Source organism: Micromys minutus (genome assembly GCF_963924665.1).
Source record: "Micromys minutus genome assembly, chromosome: 28".
Classification (NCBI taxonomy): Eukaryota; Metazoa; Chordata; class Mammalia; order Rodentia; family Muridae; genus Micromys; species Micromys minutus.
In genome coordinates this window covers 14,120,272-14,145,305 of record NC_137963.1, presented here as the reverse complement: position 1 = coordinate 14,145,305, position 25,034 = coordinate 14,120,272, and the positions used below count along the sequence as shown (strand labels likewise).

The window sequence follows — 25,034 nt, the reverse complement described above, 5'->3', positions numbered from 1 at the left end:
GCTCTTTACTTAAACTATTCTCTTATTACCATAAAACAAATGTTCCCCAGGTTACTTAGTCAGATGCCATAAAGATTGGAGTTTATATTATTCTACCTATTTTTATTACATATAAGTAAAGAAATGATAGAATATGTATATTTTATGATTTTTCTTTATTGAACCTGCTGCAGTGTGTATTATTGTACAATTCGCATGTAAGCACAAAGATGTAAGCATCGGTTTAGGGTCCAAATTGATAAATAGAATTGCTGGCCTATAAATTATGGACCTTTTCCACTTTCGAGGATACCACATATAGCATTCTGAGAATGCAAATTATGGTGCACCTCATGAGCTTTTTCCCCCTTTTCAGTCCATTAATTTGCCCCATCATTAGTTGTTATATATATGGTGCATCACAGCAAAAAAGAGTGTATTCTCATACAGTGTAACATGGGATGTCTTAGGCAAAGAAAGTCTCTTCTGTGACAGGTAAAGAGTTAGCAGTTTGGTGTTTGAAACAAGCTCTTTTTGTTGAGGTGGAGATTTGAATTTGTCATGGACAAATTGGTTGGGTTGTGAAGTACCAAAAACATTAGCAAATCATGCATTTGTGTGTAATTAATTAAAGGGGAAGATTGACTCTGAGTATGGGCTGCATCGTCTTTTGGGGGCATAGATGGAGTAGGAAGGGAAAAGGAGAAAGCATAGCACAGACACTTTATCTGCTTTCCAGCTTCATGATACAGGCCTTGCAGTTCCAAACTATCTGTACTTACTCTTTGATACATTGATAGGGGTTTATCTTTGCCTTCTCTGTACATTAAATAACTTCTAACTGACATATCTCGTTCTTGGTTGAACATCTTTTCAAATACTTCCTGGATAGTCTCATTTCTTGTTCTGAGAAGTCTGTATTAATATCTTTAAAGATAGCCTTCATCTTTCAACTCTATATCTTTATCATTGTCCTCTTTATTAAACAGAGGTTCTAATGTCAATTCTCCCTCGCTTCTTTCAGTAGAGTTAGGATCAAGGTGAAGCAGGGAGTCAAAAGGGAATGTGTATTCCTCAAGTGGTTCCTCTGAGTCATTCTTTATGAATTGGTATGTTTATCAAAAAGTTCTTAATTGTACTCCCTGTGCTGGGAACCAGGCCATGTTTTGAAGATAAAATAGGTAACTAAAGCCAATCTGCTTGCTGCCTTCAAAAAAGCCTAAATTTAGCCAATGTGATAACTTTCATGTGTACTAATATGAACAGCAGCATGTCTTAGCATCAGTGCTGACAATAATACTACCATGTAGTAAGCACCTCACAGAAAACCCAGTATGTTTTATAAGTCTACCAATAAAGTCTAGGTGCTAGGACATCTGGGTTTTAGATGAAGAATTTACAGGCCTAGAGAGATATCCATTAATTCAAGCTTCTAGAATTAATAGAGCTCTAACTGAAGTGTCTATCTATTTGCCTGGCCCCAACTCCCAAGAGCTGTACCTGGCAAAGCCACAGACTGTAAGCATTGTTGTGATGGTTGACAAAGTACAAAGCAGTATCTTGATGAATGGAGAAACTGGATGAAAATAGTTTATTCTTGATTCCAAAAGCAACAGAGAATAAGGGGAAAAATGAGTGAGGGTAAAATCACCCTTTTAACATTTAAGTAAATGAAGAGGAGGAGGATTAAGGAAACACAGGCATTGTTAGAACAACAAGTAACCCACTGCTGACATGCAGGATTTGGGCTGGCATTCTTCCACATTTACCAAGCAGAATTTTTACCAATGCTTAGAGGTGCTGTCTAGCAAAGTCGCTATGATGAGTAAGAGCTCTTTCTCCTATTCCCAAATGAGTGCCCCTATTCTTAGTTTAAACCAAAGGCCATTTCTGGGCCTGACATCCTGTTGAGACTTTCCTTGAATTTGTAGTGACATTAAATACATCTAATCCAATTCTGGAAGTATTAAAGCAGAGACTGGCATGACCTCACACACGCAACATCTCAAAGAGTATAATTGTTGTGATTCAATGTTGGATTAGGAAAGAAAAACTGTAAAGCACATTGTTGTTTAAGAAAGATAGGGAAAAGGTACAACATGATGTGCTGGCCCAGGATCATAAAACTAGATTCTAGGAACAGCATTCTAGTACTGCTTTTTCTAAGATCAGGGTTATTGGGTCTTGATCTGTGTACTCAAGACTCCCATCTTTAAATGAAGAAGCAGATAGACAGATATGAAGGTCATTTCTGGGTTCGAGAGCCTCATGGGATTTTTGTTGGTTTCCAGAGATCTTTCAAACTCAACACTGTAAGGATGAAGAAAGCAATGGACCTTCAGTGAATCAGGATTCTAGATTAGGTATAAATCTAAACGTAGAAACATCACTTCTTTCAAGTGTCAGATGATAGTAGTGTGCTTTAGATATACTTTTTATCAGTGGTAGGGTGCAGGCAGTATTTACCTCCTTTTCCTCTGTCCTGAACATCTAGTACAAGGCCAGGTATCAAATAGAAGGTCAACAAATGAGAATCTTTCTTCTGTGGCACACTAAGAAGAGATCCAAGATCCATAAATAAGGTTGTGTTTAGTATATCACAATACATTAAATGAAACTCATAGGATGAAGAGATATTAAAGTATCAAAAGCCCAAAAATAAAAGGTACTCCTCCCAAAACCTAAGCTTTCATGTTCCTAAACTGAGTCGGTTGGGTCACATGTATAAATCAATCTTTTATTCACTCAACAGTCACTTAATTCCACTGTCTATCAGGCTCTGAAAACTAGCCTTCTGGGAGCTTAGTGTCATTGATGTGACAATTGGACCAATAAACAAAGAATTATAAAAGAGAGGAAAATGTTCTGTTAAGGAAATCCCACTGACTAGGAGTTGTTCCCTCTGCTCTAAGTGTTAGTGAGAATCCCTTGTGATGGATGGTATTGTCAGTGAAGGTCCATATGGTTTCTCCATATGGTCCATATGCCTCCTTATAATGATAAAGTGTGAAAGTGAGAAAGGAGAGTGTGAGCAGTCATACCAAAGAACTTGAAACTGAGCAGATAGGGTGGCCCCAGAATACCTTGCTGTAGAGTCTAGACTTTATCCGAGGAATGGAAGCTACTGAGAATGGGACTTGGAGGACTATAAAGTACTGATTACATTTGGTCATAGAACATCTCTTAAGCATATTTGTACAGTTGGTAGAAACAGGATTGGAAACAATACAGATAGCTACGACGGAAACAATAACCCAGAGGTAAACTAACACATGGTGGCTTTGTTCTAGTGGGCTGAGGTAGAAAAGAGTGAACTAGATGGGGTCGAGCAAATAGAACTTCATAACCATTCAGAAGGAAGAATCAGAAGTATGGGTTTGGAAGTGTACCCATGCTATTGGCACCATTGAGGAAAGTAAGTGGAGATTAAAAGAGGTATTTAGGTTGAGATTAGAAGAGGTGTTCAAACATGACTTCTAGGTGCCAATCTATGAATCAAAAACAGGCACCAGTTTCAGGTAACTTTGTACTATGACATTTCTCTCTTGGAGATATACAAGAAGGAATGAAATGAATTAAACACATGCACACACATATACGTATGCATGTATTCTCTCTCTCCCCTCCCCCCATCTTTGTGTTGCCTCTGTCTGCCTGTCTCTTTGTCTCTTCTTTCTCTTTATCTCTCTTTCTGTGTATATATGTGGGTACACACTGTGTGTGTGTGTGTGTGTGTATTGCCACTAAACAAACTGGACCTGTGAGACCACCAGTTTTCATCACCCACTGACTCTCAAAGTGTAGTCCAATATTCTGAAAGGGTCCCCTGGGGGGCAGTAGGGTTAATCTTCCATAGCACTAATGCCTCTAATGTTACAGGGCTCTGGCTTTGTTTGCTGCCCAGGATTAATCATTCACTCATGGGCTTTAATACAAGCCAGACACTACCTCCCCAGGCCTCATGCTAAGCAGTGCCATTCCACTTCCATCCTGATGTCTGCTTTCACATTCCTGCTGTCAGAGTGGGAGACAGTTTTTTTTTTCTTTTGCCCCAAGAAAAGGTTTGTAAACTATGTAGAAACTTGTTTATCAAAAATGCCAGAAAACGCATGTATAGAAAAGCTACTTTTTTTTTCCTTGTTTTTGACTTTGTTTTCTGCTACACTGGCCTCTGACATCAACTTGCTGTGTGACTTGGAATGACTCCTCTAGGCTTGGTATCCATCCACAGGCATGGTACCCATTCATAAGGCTTGGTACGCATCCACAATAGGACACGTTGAAGGATTGGGGTCCTTTTACACTGATCTCCAAGGTCTTGTGTAATTTGCCTGAGCTAAGTTCTAGATACACATGCAGTCATCAAAACTTTGAAACAATGTTGTCTGAGATACTCTAATCTACTATCTAGAAATTAGATCCCAAAATGCTCAGACTTAGAAGGAGCACTGAAAATCATCTAATCCAAATTGACAATTCACAAAAGAAATAATAACTGAGCCACAAAAGAAAGGCAATTCCTACAGTCATTTGGTGGTAAAAGAAGACAAGCACTCAGGGTTCCTAATGTGCAACCTAGATGCTCCTTACCCATAGAGCAAGAATGCTGAAGTCTAGCCAGACCTTGGGATTCCAACAGAAACTCAGCTTTCCCTGATCATGGATTAGTTTTCTGCAGTTGCTCTGTCAGGAAACAGAAAACTGATGTAACCTCACGGCAGCTGAAGCAGGTAAAGAGCTGCATAGGAAATAAGTAAGCACATTTGGTCAAGTTCAAGGACTATGTGACCATTCAGGAGTTGCCATTTCAAAACAAACTCAACCTGGTAGGTTCAAGCTCCCCCCCACCCCAACAGAAATGTAACTTCCTGCTTCTAAGAAGCAGGACTTACAAAGTGGCTTGGAGGAGTCTGCAGACATCAAATAGTTCTTACAAAATAGCGTTTTGATGAGTTAAGTGTAAATGAATCAGAAACATAAGGATTGCATTTCCCCCAGAGCACACATGGGTTTCAAAATTGAGGGGAAATGTAGCCTGCTAACAGTACGCGGGCTTTCACCGAACCCAAAGCGTCCGTGGGGATGGTGGGGGCAGAGAAGAAAGGGAAGCCCAGCCCCCAAATAGTTTTAGATCTGGTGCCAAATTCAAAAATGCTGTTGGGCTTGCCCTCTGCCAGTAATAAAATTGCTGGCCACCCAGAGAGGCTATGGGGAGGAGAAAGGAGATTGCTTTTCCCACTGGCCCCTAGTCCTCAGTAACTCCTCAGAGCTGCTCAATCACCAGCTGTCACTGAGTCTCTGTGCTGGATTGGCTGGCCCCAACTTGGCCTCGATTTTCACACTATACTGCATGCCTTGTTTACATCCAACTGTATCTGGCATTTTGGCTCCCAGAGCCCTTGGCGACCAAGCAGCTTGTCAAGAGACTCTGCTCTATAATCAAGTGACCCGTCCATCACCGGCAAAGTGTTTGGGAAAATTGTCACATACCTCGTTCGGTTGCCTTCAGAAAAGAAAAAAAAAAAAGTGTCCCCTGGGAACGCTTTCCTGTCTTTTACTTTAATGCCATCCAGGTGTGGACTTTCCCCCCCAAATGGCGCATATACTCCATTCAGATCTCCACATGACACAAATAACAGTAAAATTACAGGATGCCTGTTATGCCAGGACCTTAAGTTCAGAATCTTTTATAATTTCCACATTGTCTCTCCATTCTCCCTCTTATGCTTTATTTCACTGCACCAAAAAGTTCATTTCAATTGGTGGTAGAAGATAATTAAAACAAAGTAACAGAGGCCTTGGCTTGCAAACTGTTAGTTTTATTAAATTTGCTACTGGGCTTTACATCGGTACCAGGGAAAAAGCTTTGGACAATTGTATCAAAGGCTGTTGGAATGAAGCAGTTGTGTGTACGTATTTGCTCTTTTCTGGGTCTTCCATGGATTAAAAAAGCAGCTCTGTCAATATGAAAAGAATGAGTTTTGCATTACCTGTGCTAGAACTTCTATCCTGGTCCCATTGGGAAGGGTTCCAAATACTCAGCAGAGTCTCAGATCTTGACAACTCTGTCTTCATTTGTTGAACTCAGATCATGCACTGGAAGGCTAGTGTGATCACCAGGAGGAATAAGATGATAGCTGTGGAAAAACAAAACAAAGAATCTTTTTTAACGACAGGACCTCAGGCATTTGTGGAGAAAGGATGATGACTTCTAAGTGTCTGCACTGGAGAGGAGGAAGGATAGATGGAGGGAGATTCTTGATCAATGCAAAGGATGGATTTTGACTCAGCACCTCAACTACCATTAGTACACCTAAATGTTGACAGGTGCAAGTAAGGAAGAATATTGGGAATTCACTGCATCAACCCTGTTTTTATTTCAATGCATTCCCTACCATGACTAGAGATCTCTTGATTCTATAATCTGACTTGACCATTGTAGAAAATGTTTCCTTGTCTCATGGGTTTCCTTGTCTTTTGGCTAACTGGAAGATTCACTCTAAGTAAACTACTCTTTATCTTAAAAGATTTACCCATGCCTTGTTATATATCATTGCTATTGCTCAAAACATTACAGTCAATATTTATATACTCTGATAGTCTCCTTCTATGCACTGTTTCAAACTATTAACTTACTTAGTAGATACTTCTGGAAGACTGCTATGCCCCAGACACTGTCCTAGAAACTGAGATATAACTATGGTGGGTTCATGTATCCTGTGTCACTAGGAAGTAAGCAGAAATCCAATATGATGGATAGAAAGTGATTGGTTTTATAAAACAAGTACGAGGGTATAAGGATTTATACCAAGAAAGCAACTTAATGTAGATGCCAAGAAGGAATTCTGTGCAGTCCTCTCATTCTTCCTGTCTGTGGTAGGATCCTACTCCATGTTCACAATATTCAAGCTGTACCTTATAGTTCCACCACGTTCAACTGAACTTATTTTGCATCTTTCTTTCTGGACTATTTGAAGTCAATTATTTTGTGGAGTTGGTCCTTCCTAGACTCCATGTGTTATAATTCAGCGAGGACAAACTAAACAGAACTGATTTGTTCAAAATCCTAGCAAAGTTAATGAAAGAATCATGGCCACTTTTCCTGACAGTTGATCCAGGACTAGTTTCTTGGCCTTCTTCTTAAGATACTCCTTCCAAAGAGAGTAGTTTGTACCAAATGTTTAACAACTATCCTATCACCAAACTCACTAATAAAATGTTACAACAAAACATCTCCCAACCTAAGGTAGAAATAGAGCTTTCCTTTAAGTCTTCATAGTGTTAAAAATTGGAATTAAAAACTTTATGGCAATTGTACCTGAAAATTTTGGGTGTATATAACTTTATTGTCTGAGTGTCAAGAAAGACATTCTTTAGGTACACTACTCCAAGCTTAGCTGTCCCTCCATTAGGTATAACATGCTATTAGAGGCTTTACAGCTCTTTAAATAAAGTAGGGTATGAAAATACGTATTATAATGCCAAACTTACACCTTCTATTCAATAGGCAACATTTCCTCTCCCCACATGCCAGCTGTCTGTACTCCCACCAAAGGAAAATATTGCCAAGTCATTGTCAGGAAAGCCAAGTGTCTTGTTCTTCTGACTTAACTTCTGACCTTTCTGCACTCATATGAGCACAGAACACTTCTTTGTGCGAGCTCTTCTAAGATGCTCACCTCCACAGCTCAAGCAATAGTAACCTCCTGTACTTTTTATACAAGTCTAAATGTGTCCATTTTAATAATTTCCCTTCTAAAGAACACCTTAAAGGCAACACCACTTTTTTGTTGTTGGTAGTTGTTTGTTGGTTGGTTGGTTGGTTGATTGGTTGGTTGGCTGGTAGGTTTTGTTTGTTTGTTTGTTTGTTTGGAGACAAATGTTCGATTTGTCTTTACCCCATCTCCATAAACCATGTCTCAACCGCACAGAGGTCTGCTTGCTTCTGCTTCCCAAGAAATTGTATTAAAAGGATGTTCTACTACCACCCACCACATTTTATTCACTTTGTATCCCAGGAATAGACAGTATCCTAGGATGGCTAAAGGAATGTGGATAGATGAGTAGATAAACTAATGACATGGCACATATATATCTGTTCAGTACTTGAGAAAAGCATGTAGCTACTTAGATTGACTTCTATGTACTGATGAACATTAAAGATAAAATTACCTTCTATGTTTATGATTTTATATTTAGAGCAAATTATATGTTTCTATACATTAAAAGATAGATGTAAAGATGTTTACAAGGTTATGATCAGTGATTTTATTTCTAAAGAAAATTGTTTCACATACACTTTAATTTACATTAAATAGTAAGAAATATAACAAGGATCAATTGTTAATCAACATGTGTCCCAGAAAATAGCAGCTTTCACTCTAATGGTCTGCTTGGGGACTGGACAACAAGCTTCATGGTAGGATAAATATCTAATAGGCAAATGTCCCTGTGTTAAAGTATACAACATACTTTAACTTAACAACATAAAAAGTCACTTTACTAAAACCCCAAAATATTAGGGTCACATTGATTTTCATATATATATATAATATAAAATAAATATTCTGTGCTGCAGATCTCCAAAGCATTTTAGAGTCATAAAGGGAATCATGGACCTTTTCAAATGTTGTTCTGTTCTGAGCATTATTGTCCATCAATACATGGCTCACTAATATATGTTTATCCAAGAAACAGCTAGAATATGTAACAAATCAGTGATCCTAGGATCCGACTGTTTATCTCATATCTTATTTATAAATCATTATCTCCTTGAGTTCAGAGAGATCATTGAACAATCCTTAGCCTCAACTTCAAATACAAAGCACATGAAGATTCAGTAGTAACCTAGAAGATTATTAACTACACAAAGATATTTGTTCTTTTAAATATAATCATCTTATAAATTTTTATTTATTTCACAAACACAGATATTTAAAATTGACTTTATGCATGAGACAACAAAACTAATCTTAACAAATAATAAAGTATTAGTATTTAATAGAAGATGATTTTTATGCTTATTTTTATTATATGATTTCTGTTAGGTTACATATAAAGAACTAACTAAATAAAAACTATAAAACTTTCTATTGAAATTTGTGACTAATGATCAATAATTTTATGTAAGACATTACTAAGTACAATTCAGTCATATATTGACATCCATAAACTCATAGGAACACACATACTGAGTAAAAGCTGGATTATTCTAGCATGACAGATTACTTTAATATTAGATCATCTGCTATTATAATCCAATTACTAAACTAACATATTGAAATGTTTTAGTAGGAATAATTTTATATATATAGTATATATAACAACATATAAGCATACATATATACATATATATATATATATACATACATATATATATATATATATATATATATATATATATATATTCAGGATAGATATGTATCTTGATGGAAAATGTTTTCTTAACACATGCTAGGCTGAGTCCAATCTTCAGTACTTGAAAAATGTATCAAAAGAAATAAGTAAACAAAGCTGTCTTTCGTGTTCTGGTGAGACTTCAGTGACAACACATCATTGGAAACGATGAAATAGTCGATGACAACTTCTAAACATGTCTTAGTTATATCTTCACTACTTTTATCATCTCTAGAGAACTAGAATACATATCCTTACGTGGGTAGATAGGGCTACAGTTAACTATAGCATTGACATATGTAAAATATCTGTTAGAAATGAGCAAACTCATCACAATTTTTGTCAAAAAAGCTTTACACTTTTACATAAAAGAACACTCAAATACATAAAATAAGTAATTAAGGGGATGATTTAAATCAGAAACATGTTCTTTCCCCTCAAATACATCTATGTATTCAATGAAATTGTAATAAAAATCTCACTAGACATTAAAAAACAGAGACTCTTAAAACTCAATAAAAGGGCAAATTTTTGAAGGAAGAAAACAAATATAGAATGGATTCATAACACAAATTAAGGTTTTTATGTAGCTACATACATTAAGATAAATTGCTTCTGATGGTATGACAGGAAACTTAGATTCCAGGGCTGGGAAGATTATTCAGTAGGTGATATATTCTCTGTGAAAATCTGAAGACCTTGGTTCAGATCTCCTGAATTCACACGTAAGCCAGGCATGGCAGTGCACCCCTTTCACCCCAAAACTAAGGAGGCAGAAGCAGGCAAATAGCAGTGGTTAACTGTATAGGCATTCTGGATTTAAAAGGCAAACTATTTTCTAATGAAAAGTTAGTAGAGAACTAGGAGAGACAGGTCAGTGATTAAGAACACCTATTTGCAGAGGATCTGAATTCGATTCACAACATCTATGTTGAGCAATAACTCCAGCTCCCAGGATTCGATGCCAATATCTGGAGTCTGTGGGTATTACCTGCACCCATAAATACACATATCTCATTAGCAACAAATGCACAGGCAGATAATTTAAAATAAAATAAACATTCTTTTCTCTTAAATATTAAAGAAGCTCTTTTATAATATTGGAACACAAGTCATAAGAGAAATAAAGCTTACTATCCAACAAAATAGTGTGCATGCAGTACAACATAGGAGTGCAGGACCTAAAGATATCATTTTCAACGTTGTAAGTTATAAATACTCCCTACGCAGTATATACAAACGCACTGCACATTAATACACAAAACAGTATTTTGAAAAGGAAACAGGATGAACAGACAATTCATGGGGCTAGAACTCTATGAGGCCAAGAATTATATAAAAAGATACTCAGACTTATTAGTAATGAAGCAACAACAAAATAATACAATAATTAAATATAATTTAATAACCGGTTGATTGGCAAAAAAAAAAATGTTTGGCAGAATTGAGTGCTGGCAAAGACCAAAGCAATGGGAAGTCTGTTGGTAGGCTTGCTAATTGGTGAAACCATTTGGGAAAACGACTTGGCAACATGTAATATGCTTGAAAATGCAAGTACTCCCTGCCTAATAGTGCTATTGTTTGGTGTACTTCTTTCAGAGAACTCTTGTTCTGTGTCCACAGGAATGTAGGCACAATTGTTTAGAGCAACACTGCTGAAAATAACAAACAAAAATATTCTATAATAATGATATTAAAAGAATCAACCGAGGTTCCCATTATATATCGAATGGCCAATGAAAGTGTGGCTTGTTTATAGACTAGCGTGGTGAAAATAATGACCACAATCTACTTGTCCCAGTGAGAAGATCCCCAACACAACGCAGATGAAGGAAAAGCTACAGGGTGATAGATGTAGCATCAAAACCTCTGATTTAAGATCCACAAACAAATGCATATGTACAAAAGGATTAAAATGATTCAAAGCAAATGGATATAGAAATGAGATATGACCCAGGGTAACCATTTGATAAAAACAAAGAGGAAGTCGGGGCACATTTGTTTCATACCCCACGCTTTTCTGTATAATTGAACTGTCTTCTAATTAAAAGAGCTCTAAGGGTTTCTATGAGGTCTTTGGCACTTCTTCTCAGGACTAAAAAGTGATTGTTTCCTTCCTCTCCTATTCTTGGCTCCAAGCTGGTATCTGAAGTGCCCAGGCATTACCCTCTGATTCTTAGCCCCAGGCTGGACCAGGATGTTTGGGATCTTGCTGAGCCAGAGGCAGCCTAGGTGGTCTCACCATCATATCTTCCAGCTCAGACAGTCTGGGAGGTAGGATTTGACCTACACCCATTCTTACTACAGAGTTTTAACTGGAGTGGGAGATTCTAACCTGTATAAAAGTCCAAGCCAGGAAGAAAGATGTACACTTTCCTCATTAAATTGGAACTATAGGTTGAAAACCTGAGCATCATATTTCTCCCAAATTCTATTTCATAGATTAATAAATGGAGGTTCAGAGAAGTTTGGGCTTCCCACAGCATTGGGTCAGTAACACCACTTAAAAGAGAAATTGTGTCTTTTGACTTCTAGATCATTCCAAATGGACTTCATCTGTGCACTCTTTTAGTTTGCAAGTTCTGTCTTTTGATTTCCTGTCTGCTGTGTTTTCCACTATATAACAGCAGGAGACTGCTGTGACTGAAATAAACACTGTCTTGGAGTGTGGTTCTGTAGAAGAACTGGTTCAAGTTTCTACCCGTGGCAAAAATCTATAAGCAGGTAGCTCCTTCTCCCCTCCTTGTGGTAGATTCTTCACCTGAGAAGTTGAGTACTAATAATAATTGCTCAAAGAATGTTTGTTTTGATTGGAACTATGCCCACAAAGTAGCTTTAACGTTTTAGTAATAATTGTAACTACCAATTGTAACTCTTTCACCTTTTCATGAAGTGAATGACTGATTAGAGTTTCTTGTGTCTCTTTTTGGGAACTTAGGATATTAGCCCCTGACTCTGAGAACTGTTGTTAGGCTCCAAGGGGTGATACAAGAGTCAGACACACAGTTGAGAAAAGAGCTATGGACTTGTCTCCCATAAGGGCTGTGCATGCCAATCCTAGGTGGGTCACTGGGTAGATGTTATTAGAAGACATTTATTTTTTTTAGCGCAGGACAGAAAAGCCTGGCTTGTAAAACTCACAGAAGCTGTGGTGAGTTGCCTTGAAATAAAGTAAAACGCGAGGAACTGAGAACTATCGCCTAAATGATGCTGTACACGGAAGGTGGACTGTAAGGTGCTGCCATGACAAAAGCAAATGGTGGCACCATATTCATAAGATCACCTCACCAGGGATTCATTAGATATATACATAAAATCTGACTCTTCTCCACCATTAAAGAGTCTATACAATAACTCCAGTGATCAAAACTCTTGTGAATTCTCCATTGATAATAATGGGTCAGCATTTTCTAGGTATCCATCATAAGCTAGGGTCACTGTCTATGTTCTCACATTTAAGGAGGAGCACTCACATTGGAGGGAAATGCCCTGAGTACAGGTTTAGAGTTCATATGAAATAGGCTCAGCGTGATAGAAAGAAATATCATGTGGCTTTCTGAATAGAAGAGATAAGGCCAGAAAAACAAAAACATGTTTGCTTACCTGCTAGTTGGTGATTGCCAAGGCATAGGAGGAACATGGCAAATAGAAACTGTAAGTGAAGCCAAGGTAGTACTTAGCAGGAAAACATCCACACCAGATTAAGCCGTCACATTAAATATTTCAGCTACAAATCATTTGTCATGTCACACACAACAACTTGAGACATACTGTTCACTTTGGCAAGCGTATCTACAAAAGAGCTCCATCTGTTCAGACAATGAATATGAGTCCTCTGTGGCCCATGATGTCACCTGAAGCAAATCTCTTATTTTATTCCAGAACATTGCCTTATTTGTAGCGTATATCCACATCTTAGACCTAAGTGAGTTTATAGTAGAACTCATGTATCTTCTTAGACTCTCGCTCTCTTGTTCTCTTCTTGTGCTTCTGGGAGAGTCACTAATCAGTCAAAACAAAGATGAAGAGTCAACCAAATGAGTGTTCTGATACTGTCATTCTGGGAGTTTGCAATCCACCCATCATTTATCTATTCGATATCCCAAAATATCTTTGCATAATCCCCCTGTAGGGGCATCACCAGATCTCTTAGAGAGTTGGCAGACAAGTTTGGTTTGCCCTCAACATAAGTAACACCTTCAGTGTTACTCAAACTCACTTCGGGGATGATGAGTCTACTATTTTCATCAAGGTATTTTTTTTCTTCGTAAGAACGGCCCATTGCTCCTAGAGCCTGTCACTACATCGAGTGTCAGAAACTCTTCCCTGTTCATTGTTCACGAACCTGTTATCTTCTTGGCCTTGTCCAAACAGCTCTTGCCTTTCTCAGCAGCTGAAATAACAGATGGGCAAGAAATCTTGAAATTTCCTGACATCTTTTCTCTGTTTATGAAATCTTCCTCCTTTCGCTCTGGAATGTCCTCATTAACCTTTTGTGTCCCTACCCCCATGGAACATTTTTTTTTTAGGGTAAAAATAAATAATTTACACATAAGGCAATGCTTATTGGTGTGTTCCTTTGAAAATGGTCTATCACAGAATACAAGTGGAGATTTGGTCATGTAGAATTGACACAAACATGCTTTTGTATTAGAGGATAGTTGGCAGATGCCAGGTTCCTAGGTGAGGCAGTCTGGACAGGCCCTGGAAGTCTTAAGTCAGAGGAGAGAAGCAGTTTTGGCAAGTTGGAAATCTGGCAGTTAACAGCCTCCGGAATTGTTATTCCAGAACAAGACCCCTCTCTCCAAGAGATGTGGTTACTGGGCAGGCCTATGGGGATAAAGGAGGAAGAGTATAAGATATTACTTGATAACATAAAATTGGAAACAATTGGCTTAATGTCTCCATGCCTCATATTCATCATCTATAAAAGCAATGCAAAAATATGAGTACCCATGTAAGGTTGTTTTGATTCTCAAAGAAGAAAATATATAGCAAGTGCATAGCCCTGGGCCAGGATTTAATTAATGAATACTTCTGTTATTTATATAGAAGGTAATAGTCAGGCACAGGAATGAGTGGAGAATAGAAAATCTCAGTAATGCAGTGTAAAAGAAAAGGCTCTCTCCTGTACTGTGGTGTTCCTGCACAGGTCTTTCAATGTGAGGAAGTGGTCAGATAATGCTCAGAGGATATGATATGCTGGTCAGATAATGCTCAGAAGACATGATAGGCTACTTCTACCTCCTTCTGCTTATCCAATCTTTTCCTGGGATTTCTGCTTCCCACAAACTCTCATTGTAAGGTTTCCATACTCTCTGGTATTCTTCCCTTCTGCAAGGACTGTCGTGAAGTTCAAAGTCAAAAGCATTTAGCACTATGCACAGTTATATATCTGGTAAAGTCCATTTTTATTAGTGTACCTTATAATGTAAATTCACTGTGCTTAGCAAAGTAGCTTAAGCTACTGTATGATATAGATTGTTGGATAACCAAATGTGCCTTTGATTTAAAAAATAAAAATAAGCAAGACTTAAAGAGTATACTCAAAGGAATATTTACTTCTCTGTCAATCAGCCCCTAGCTTGGTATTTGTTTTAACTAACAGGTTTCTCTGCACTTTCCAGGGATCTGAAACTTGGCAATGTGTACCAGTACCGGGTTATCACCATATCAGGAACAGAAGAGAGTGAGCCATCACCTGCTGCCGTATACACCCACGGAAGCGGGTACTGTGGTGATGGTGTTATCCAAAAGTAAGTAGATTTATCTAATGTAAGAGGCGTTTGGAGGAAATGTTAATTAAGTCAAGACGCTTGAATAGAAGATCTTAGGAGACACTCCCATAATTCATATGCCCCAAGACACCAGTGGTCTCCAATAACCCATCAGTTTTTCAGTACTCCATTTGCTGGCCTTGGAAGACAAACCAATGATTGTGTTCTGGGGTCACACACGTTTCTCAAATATATGTGAGTTAAGCAGAGGTACTATTATGCAATTGCTACCATCTGTTCCCAATCTTGGTTGTTTGCTGTGAGACACTAGAGGATTGTATTTGTCTTTTCTGTGACTATTCAGCCAATCAGTTACTTGCCCATAGTTCATCTAGGTTAAAACACCTTTCAAGGTGCTACTGAGATAGTTTAGTGGTTAACAATGTGCACTTTTCTTCCAGAGGACCAAAGTATCACAACTGCCTTTGACTCCTGCTCCAGGAAACTAGACACCTCTGGCCTCTGCAGGAACCTTCACTCATAGTTTCAATCCACACAGAGACACATATACACATCAATTGCAAAGTCTGATGACTGGAGCAGTGTCTCCATAGTTAAGGGTATTGCCTGTTCTTAAAGAAAACCCAAGTTCAATTTCCAGTACCTACACGGTGGTTCACAATCATCAATAATCCCAATTCTAGGGGAACTGGCACCCACTTGTAAATTCTGTGAGCACTAGGCATGCACATGATGTATGTCCATACGTGCAGGCAAAACGCTCATACATGCAAGTTTACAATCTTTAAAAAATAAATCTTAAAATATTCCTTTAAGCCAGGCATGGAGGCACATAGCTTTAATCCCAGCACTGAAGAGGCAGAGGCAGGTGAAAGTTAATTACCAATTCATAATCACCAATTCAGAAAACAGGCCAAAGGCTCACAAATATCATGAAGTATAGTAACATACAATATTGAAACCATGAACACTAAATAATATTCTAGGATGAAGAGAGAGTCTGAACATGAATACACTGAAAATGAATGAATCAAGACTTGTAAAGATTTCTGCACAATTGATATTGCGAAATATCAAGCTGTGTGCAAAAACAAAAACAAAAGAAAACAAAACCAAAACAAATCCTATAGGATGTTCATTTCATTCATCGGCTGGTCCTTGGAAGCATGATACACACATCTGGAAACAGGAGCAGGAAGTCATCAGACCTTACCATCAACTTTTGATTTGTTTTCTTCTAAAATACGCACAAAACAATTAGATGCTGATGCAGAAATCTAGGTTGCCTTTTTCCTACAGAAATGAACATCAGACCAATCATCTTTCCAATTTAAGTTTCTTATTGCCTTCCTCGTCAATGTGCTCGTTTGCAAGTGATACTAAGACCTCAACAATTGACAGGTTTAATCACGTGCCTTATGTGCTTAAAGGCAAAATGAGCTATTGGCAAATTCCTTCATTAAATGGCACTGTTGGGTGTCATATAATATGTTTGCAACATGGGATTGCAATTGCTCTTGCAGTTGGGGGATGGGTGGTGTGAAGAGAGCATTTGCCTCAGGGCTGGATGAAAGCACTGATGTGCAGCCTATGAATTAGTGCGTGGCACACGTATGAAAAAAAAAGTGTTCAGTGTGTATGGCTTGTGTCTGTCACTCCAGTAATGCTGTAGGAAAGAGCAGTTTGATTTGTTGCTGGTGATTGTGTGGGAGGCGATGGAAACTGGAAACCTCTGTATTTGGAAGAAAGGAGTAACTAGGACTAAATGTATTTCTTCTATTTGCTAGGGTTAGAAAGTAAAAGCAGTTTATAATCAAAAGTCCATTCACAAAGCTTTTGGTATTTGGTGGCAACATACTGTCCTTTTTAAAGATTTATCTCTATTGTATGCATATTTGTGTGTTCATGTGTGTTTGTGTGTGTGTGTATGTATCTGTCTGTATGTCTGTGTTTGTATCTGTGTATCTGCATATCTGTGTCTGTCTGTTTGTCTCTTTGTGTACCACATGAATGCCAGGTACCTACAGAAAGTCCAGAAGAGAGTGGTAGACCACTTGGAATTAGAGACACTTGCAAGCTGCCTGATATGGCTGCTGAGGAATGAACCTGAGTCCTGTGTCAGAGTAGCCAACACTGGTAGCCATTAAACAATCCCTCTAGCTCTAGCGGTATGCTTTCTGATTGTGATTATCCCTGAAAGAAATACATGTTGTAATGTGATCAGATGAATCCCAGACAGGTCCCTCTTTTCTGCTGACTAAATCAAAGGATACTAATGTGCAGAAGAGTCCTCCGCCCAACACTGAAGTATATCAGCAACTCAAGGAAAAGTGATAACTCACCAAATGACTGAAAAGTAGCAGCATTAACATAACTGTATTTACAATGTAATGGTTGTTTCTAAAATCTGTTTTCTTAGAACCAGAACCCTGCATTTTACCTTTAGTAAAATGGAACAGGTACCCATACATATTTTACTAAAAATTTAATACACCTCACGAATGTTCTAGCAAGGATGGTTGAATCAGAAAACATTTACCCAATCTGTCTTCTGATCCCACAACAGCACATAGCACATATGCACTCATTCTAAAGAAATGAATGGGCTCTTTTAGGATAGAGAGAATAGGTACACCACTCACAGAAAAGTCACCCCGAATGGGTCAGCACTCTGCAATAGAAAGGTTCTCCCCATTTTATACACAGTGTTGAGATAGATGGTTGGATGCATAGTATGATAATGACATTGTATGTGAATACTTACCAAGCTTCTAGCACACATGAGACCCTACAATCCATACATTATATATACTATAGTATACATTACTATACCCTTGTATCCTCTCCACAATGATGTGTGATTGGGCCTATTGTGATAGTTTTAATAAAATAATAAGAAAAAAATTTTAAAGTACTTTTCTTAATCATTCATACCTATTAAGAATTCAAACCAACATTTTACCAAAGTCTTGATTCTCATCTGAACTTTCTCTTCATTTTACTGTGAGAAGAGCAAGCTATAAAGTGAGTCAGTAGAGAGGCGCCATGTTCCTCATCCCAGGAACTAGATACTGGGATGCTAGGATCGTAAAGAGTCTATCAACTCCTTTGGCATCTCACAGCCTATTACAAGCACTCTGGTGTTAGGCAAAGGCAATCAGTTTGACAAGTTCTGTGATTGATGAAACAAGATGTCTGTGAACAGAGAGAACGAGGCCTATATATTTCAGTCTGAAAGGCAAAGGAGGTTTCTCAGAACCCAGAACCTCTTCGTCTAATCACATCCCCCATCGTGACTGGAGATATTTGTGGTGATCCTAATGCTTTGCTTAAACCAATAGAATGTTTGGGTGACGATAGAAGGTAAATTGGAAATATTGTTAATAATGACTTAGGGCACCAGTCCAGACTTGGGAGGGAGAGCAGTTGGAGGGGGAGAGGAGGAAGGTGGTGTGGATACTCAGAAGAGATGTTTTCCTACACATTCTATGGAAAATCTAAGAAGCTGAAGGTCGTTGTTGATTTCAAGCCTGTGAGATTCACTGGCAGAGAATGCTGGGGACAGCTAAAAAATCCAAACCTCTTAGCTCATGGTTGTGCTGACAGGAGAGAACTTGGGTGGATCCTTGGAGATTGATGCATGTGCCAGCCTAGGTCATCTTAAGAATTGATTGCTGGTTCCTATTCTGCTATTCTGACACCTCCTAAAGACAACAAACATCGCCTGGTGTTAATTGCCCCTGGTAAAAGAAAAAGTCTGAGACCTGTTCCTTGCTGTGACAGTTTCCAGCTGGTCTCTTAAGAGGGAGGGACAGCTGCCACACACTCTACGGAGACCCCCAAGGGAAAGAAGGAATGGGAACTGACTGTTTTAGCATCTGGTAGGTGCTCTCCAACATACCAGACACTTCAAGTCATGCTTCAGTTTTGTACCCAAGTCCAAGGAGAAGGCTTAATTAGCTCCACTACAACACATAGAAAACCAGGCTGGGTGTGGGCAGAAGCAGCTTACAATTAATATATCTGGGACTTTGTTCTGTGCTGTCAAACATAGTGGACACTAGCCACATGCTGCTCCTGAGCAGTTGACATGTGGCTATTGTGACTGAGGAATGACATCCCAGTTTTATTTGCATCCAATCGATTTAAATTTATGAAAAGGTCAGCTAGACCAGCCAAGGGACTTACACAGATCATGCTGTTATTTTTTGGAACATGTGGTTCTAAGCTGATGTTTTCAGTGTCTGAGAGGATGGGAACTTTCCAGAAAGCAACAATCTATCTAGTTTCCTACTTTCTGCTCTTTTTCCCCCCTACTTTCCAAAGCCTGGTTTGAGGGAGTGGGAGAAGAAGCAATGCTAATTTTCTGGTCATTTCAACCTCTGCAAATCACCATTAGGTGAGGGAGAGAGGTGGGAGAGTGCAAGAACAGACCTCAGAGTTTTCAACAAGAAACTGCCGCTCAGCGGAGGGAGTAGAGCTTTCTAGTGAAAGATGACTAAGCCTGGGATATGAGTGGAAGGAAAAAAGTCTTTTGGTATATTGTGGGAGTGAGGAGGAGTGTGAGTACAGGAAAGGGTGAAGATTTCAGGGCCTTGAACAGTTCTGCCCTTTCCAATGACAGAAAAAAATACTATTATACTATACTATTAGTATATATACTACATATATATAATAGTATATATACTATACTATTATTATAGTATATTATTCTATACTATTATAGACAGCAGTGAGCTTTTACTTTTAGACCTGTCAGGAACAACAGCTGGCCATTCATTTGTTAATTTACACCTCTGTTTCTTACTCTTCCTTGTCTCTCATCAGTTTATGTGACTTGAGTTTCAAAGATGAGGGCAGGAGAGAAACCTCCCATGGTAAAATACCTGTCTTGGACCCAAAAAACATATGTAAGGCTGGGAGAGGTTTAGATGCCCAGAGCCACAAAAATCAAGAAGAAAAAAACAATTTTTTTTTTTAATTCTAAAGTCCTCTCTTTGCTAGCACAGGGACCTAAGTTGGATTCCCGGAAATCACTTTAAAGACAGTACTAAAGCTGTTTGCCTGTAGTCCAGCACAGCAGAGGTGGAAACAGTGGCGTTCCCAGGTCTCTGGCCCGTAAACCCAGCCCTATCAATGAGCTCTAAGCCAATCAGAGAATGTGCGTCATGAACTGGACAGTGTTCCTAACGTAACAACACACCTAAAGTTATAGTCCTGCCTCCACACACACGTGCAGCCATCTGCATACCGACCTGCACACACGTACGAATATACAGATACTCATATATGACTGTGTGAACTCAAGCCCACACCCACAAGCATACACGTGTATACACAAAAAAGCAATGTGAACGCAATGGCCAGTTTTGAAAGAGAACTGTCCTTTCCCATGAAAACCCCACTAAGGCCACTGCAATCTCACTTCTTAAATCTATGCCTTTTGCCCGTTTCATTTTGCCGAGGCACGAGACTGAAGTCAGGGAGAGAGACTGGATCAAGACCTCACAAAGCTCCGATGATCCCGGTGAGTATTTTCACTGGTTTAGCCTCGGTTCTGAAACTGACCTGGGCTTTTCCCTTTTCTATCCGTTGTGCAGAGACCAAGGAGAAGAATGTGATGACCTGAATAAGAGCAATGGGGATGGCTGCTCCCTTTTTTGCAAGCAGGAAGTCTCCTTCAACTGCATTGGTGAGTCTGCCCTGTCTTCGGCTGATTAGCCAATTATAATAATAACAGGTATAGCCAAATGAAATTGGCTCATTTTGATTCCATATCGACCGAGCATCTCCTATGGGCCACAGGCTTTAAGAAATACAGAAGCCAGAGAAGTACATATTACTGTTTTCAACAATGTGTGTTTTCATTGATATATTCACTGACAGGTCACATATTTTATCACTCTTGACTTTACACACATTTTCTGCACTGGATAGCTAGCGCTGCAGTATTTCATGCGTAAGTCTTTTCTTTAGAGGAGGGAAATATTAAAATCACAAAGTGCTTCCAGAGTCATACTTATCAGCTCATTCTTTTTTAAAAACTTATTTATTTATGTTATGTATATGAGTACACTGTAGCTGTCTTCAGACACATCAGGTGTTATTACAGATGGTTGTGAGCCACCATGTGGTTGCTGGGAATTGAACTCAGGACCTCTGGGAGAGCAGTCCGTGCTCTTAACTGCTGAGATCAGCTCATTCTTTAGAAAGACTTAACCTTGGTTTTGTGTGATTCTCCAGTCTCTGCTCATCCTATCCTGCACAAACAAGCTCTAGCTGAGGATCTACCTGCTGCCTAGGTCCTTGCTGCAGTTCCAAACTGCACAGTCTCTGGAATTTGCAACACAGGACAAAGAACAGGCCCGTCCGTGCTTAGAAAGCAAACCTCCTTTTCCCACCTTTTCGGAGTCCGGTGGGAAATGTGTTTTCCTCTGCCTTCTCAAGGAGTCTGGTCTATCTTGTTGTTTCAGCCCCACTTGGGAGGCCCTGTCCAGCCCCAGGGCTGGTAAACAGACAGGGTGTGGGGGCAGGGATGGAATTTTGAGCTGGCCCAGATGAGATCATGCTTCCTTTAAGATGCAAATCGATACCTGAAGATCAAAGGTCCCCTGGCTAATCCCTTGGGCTGGAGGTGAAAACTAATCACAATTCATTTGCAAGTACAAAGGACAGAGGTGCTCTATCTGAAAAGGGAACAGGCAGCAATCGAGGGGGATGAAAACTGTGGTGGGAAGATTTCTCACTGAAAGGCGGTTTTCCAGGAGGACTACAGGGAAGGAGATGTCATTGCATCTTTGCATCTGTAGTGCATTAAAGTGCTGGGCTTAGAGCACAATCCTCCTGGTGGACTGAGCTCCAGAAGGGTAAGAGTACCGCTTCACTTTCTGTTCACTCCTTCTTGAACACATTTACAGAGCACCTACTATTTCTCTTCTGCACGAAATAGCGGCAGAGCAACAAAACAGAGGTGCTGTGCAAATGCATGCGGTTAATTAAAATAGAAAGAACTTGGCAATTTCTAGGTCAACCTCTGCCATTATTATTATTGTTGTTGATATTGTTATTATTGAAGAAGACTTAGATCCAAGCTGAGAGTTGAATGTTACCCATTATAAAAGTTTGATTCCTAACTAGCTGAATGGTATGGCAGCAGGAAACATTAATTTAATAAATAACTAAAGAAAGGAAGAAAGAAAGGAAGGAAGGAAGGAAGGAAGGAAGGAAGGAAGGAAAGAAGAGAGAAAGAAAGAAAGAAAGAAAGAAAGAAAGAAAGAAAGAAAGAAAGGAAGGAAGGAAGGAAGGAAGGAAGAAAGAAAGAAAGAAAGAAAGAAAGAAAGAAAGAAAGAAAGAAAGAAAGAAAGAGAAATAGATGCAGTGCTAAGGGCACTGTGTAAAGTTGACCAGGTTTTGGTCTAAGTTCACCTCCTCTAAATGGAAATGATCGGGTGAGAAAATCTCTGAGAACGGGTCCATCCATTTGCTGTGTGCTTCTCATTGTGTAAAGCTGAATCCTTCATCACCACAGTAAACTCTACCTGAGCTCACCTTTAGCCTCTGCTAGCCATTCACCTAAATAGCTAAGTGTTCTTTGGTATGGTGATCCCAATCACGTTGGTGAATGGGGCATGCCCCTTTACAAACTCTTGGATGTAGGATCTGGTGAAGGTGGGAGGTAGGACATGAACCCTCAAACTAGACGCTGTGGGGGGAAGGGAGAGGTTCTGTCAGTCCTGTACTCTACTGTTTTAGAACTATTTACCATACACAACAACTAGAAAGATATTTTCAGGAGAGCATCAGCAAGCTGCAGTCCACAGACCAGAGTGCTATATTTGTAGGCTCGATGGATCACAGCCACATGTGTTCCTATGTCTGACAGCTTTCCTAACACATTCGAGTCCAGTGGGGGAAGCAAACATCCCATGTCTCAGAGAAACCGAAACCCTATGTGTCCCTTTAACTATAAAAATTCTCACTGCTAATCTGTGCATCCGAGGCATTTGATTGTTTTGTGGCGTCTGTTGCAGAGACTAAATGAAAATCAGGATGCTCTTCTCCACTTATTACAAAATGAACTGAAGGGCAGGAGAGATGGCTCAGCGGTTAAGAGCACTGACTTTTCTTCCAGACATCCTGAGTTCAATTCCCAGCAACCACATGATGGCTCCCAACCATCTGTAATAGGATCTGATGCCCTCTTCTGATGTGTCTGAAGGCAGCTACAGTGTGCTTATATTTAAAAAGAAAAAAAAAAAACTGAATTTTAAATTTAGAGTGGTAAAACTGAAAGATTCTTCTAGAAATAGCAGTGAGTGGTGAGTCTAGAATCAGCTTCCCTTGCTAGCTTGGGTTTCATTTTTTTTTCTCCCTACTCAGACTAAAATGAATGCTCAGGGTTATAAGTTTTCAAAATGTTCTCTGTTAATTTGGTGGAGAAGTTGAGACTTGGTTCCTCCTAAATCCATGGTACAAACATATTCTTTCCTAGGTCCCGAAGTGACCCATTGGTGGTAGGATTTGATCATCATCTTTTGTACGTCGGGCATATTTCTAAACTATGATTCCCTGGACAACTTTATTGTGGCTCACTTTTTTTTTTTAACCAAAAAAAAAAAAAAAAAAAAAAAAAAAAAAAAAAATGTTTGTAACAGACAGCCAGAGTTGTTAATCAGAGAAATCTTGTTTCAAACAAGCAAACAAACAAACAGACAGACAACCCAGAGTGTGACTGTGGAAAGTGACCTGCTAAAAGGCCACTTAATCATTCATGATTTAAAGAGCTTTGAGGGTGGTTAGAGTCTTTACTCTTATGAAGCAATTCTGGTACTAATTTAATAAAGATGAGATACATAGATTGTGTTAAATGAAGGATTTCTCTCTTTCTTGTGTATTGAGTTTTATCTGTGCTGAAGAAAAGACATCAGCTGGACCCTCGGCCTGTCATTTAGAAGTTCATAATAGAGACTCACTGAGATACAGGCATTCCAGGCAGAATGGAACTCATCCTCAGCTACCAGCTCCCAGAGACTGCATTCCAACACAAACTCTAAAGCCTGAGTCTGAAAAACACCCTGTCCCCAGTAGCTTTAATGACTCAGAGAAGGGCAACTAGAACAGGGTGAGGAGGCGAGGAGTCAGGGCTGGTGCTTTGTGGAGGTACACATTCTTATCATTGTGTGTGTCAATGGGAGGGGGAGGGGAATGAGATTGGGGGAAAGTGAAATGTAAATACAGAGAATATTCGATATAAAAAAAAAATGGTGGCCAAGAAACAGTCTTCAGTGAGACTTGCATTCACACCATAGCTAGAATATACGATATTGACTAAGACTTGGTATTCTTATCCAGGAAATATAAAAGACCTGGGGCTTACCTGTGGCTGATGTCTATCAATATTTCTAAGCGTTACTTTCTGAATCCTAGATGTGGGGAATCAAGATCATTTATCCAGTGAGGTGGAACCCAGTCCTCGTTTGAGCATTAGAGCACATTCAATCATCTTCACCAAGTTATTCTGCAGCTGAAATGGGCTCCTTCTAGACTTACCTTCTACCCCAGCAGACAACTAACTCACAACTTTTATTCTGAAGCTATATTGAACCTATTTTGGAGACTATTCACAAAATGACAGTATCCAATGTACTAGAGTCAGCATGACATCTGAGGAAAATAGAAAAGTGTGTTATTTCTTACTGAGGCTAGTACCTGGGCCAGACCTTCTACCTAAAATTAACCTTCAGGGTATACAGTTTCTATTCTCCCACCCTCTGAGAGAGCCCTTCATCACTGAGAATTACAAATAGATGGCTTATTTTGTTTTTTTTCCTAAGTTAATCAAAACTGATTTCTCGTGACTATACATAAAATTCTAACTGAATATTATCCTGACAAAACAGAAGAACATTTAGTAGTACTTCC

The 25,034-nt window shown here is 39.1% G+C and overlaps 1 protein-coding gene across 1 annotated transcript in view; it reads left to right on the top strand.

Annotated features, from left to right (window-relative positions):
- Positions 1-25,034, top strand: part of PAPPA (pappalysin 1) — a gene marked incomplete at both ends in the record, with an annotated part of 218,323 nt that overhangs the window by 88,559 nt on the left and 104,730 nt on the right. The window contains 2 exons of the mRNA XM_080940261.1: positions 15,003-15,131; positions 20,714-20,805. Of these exons, the coding sequence (XP_080796387.1) occupies positions 15,003-15,131; positions 20,714-20,805 (221 nt within the window). The remainder of the gene's footprint in view (positions 1-15,002; positions 15,132-20,713; positions 20,806-25,034) is intronic.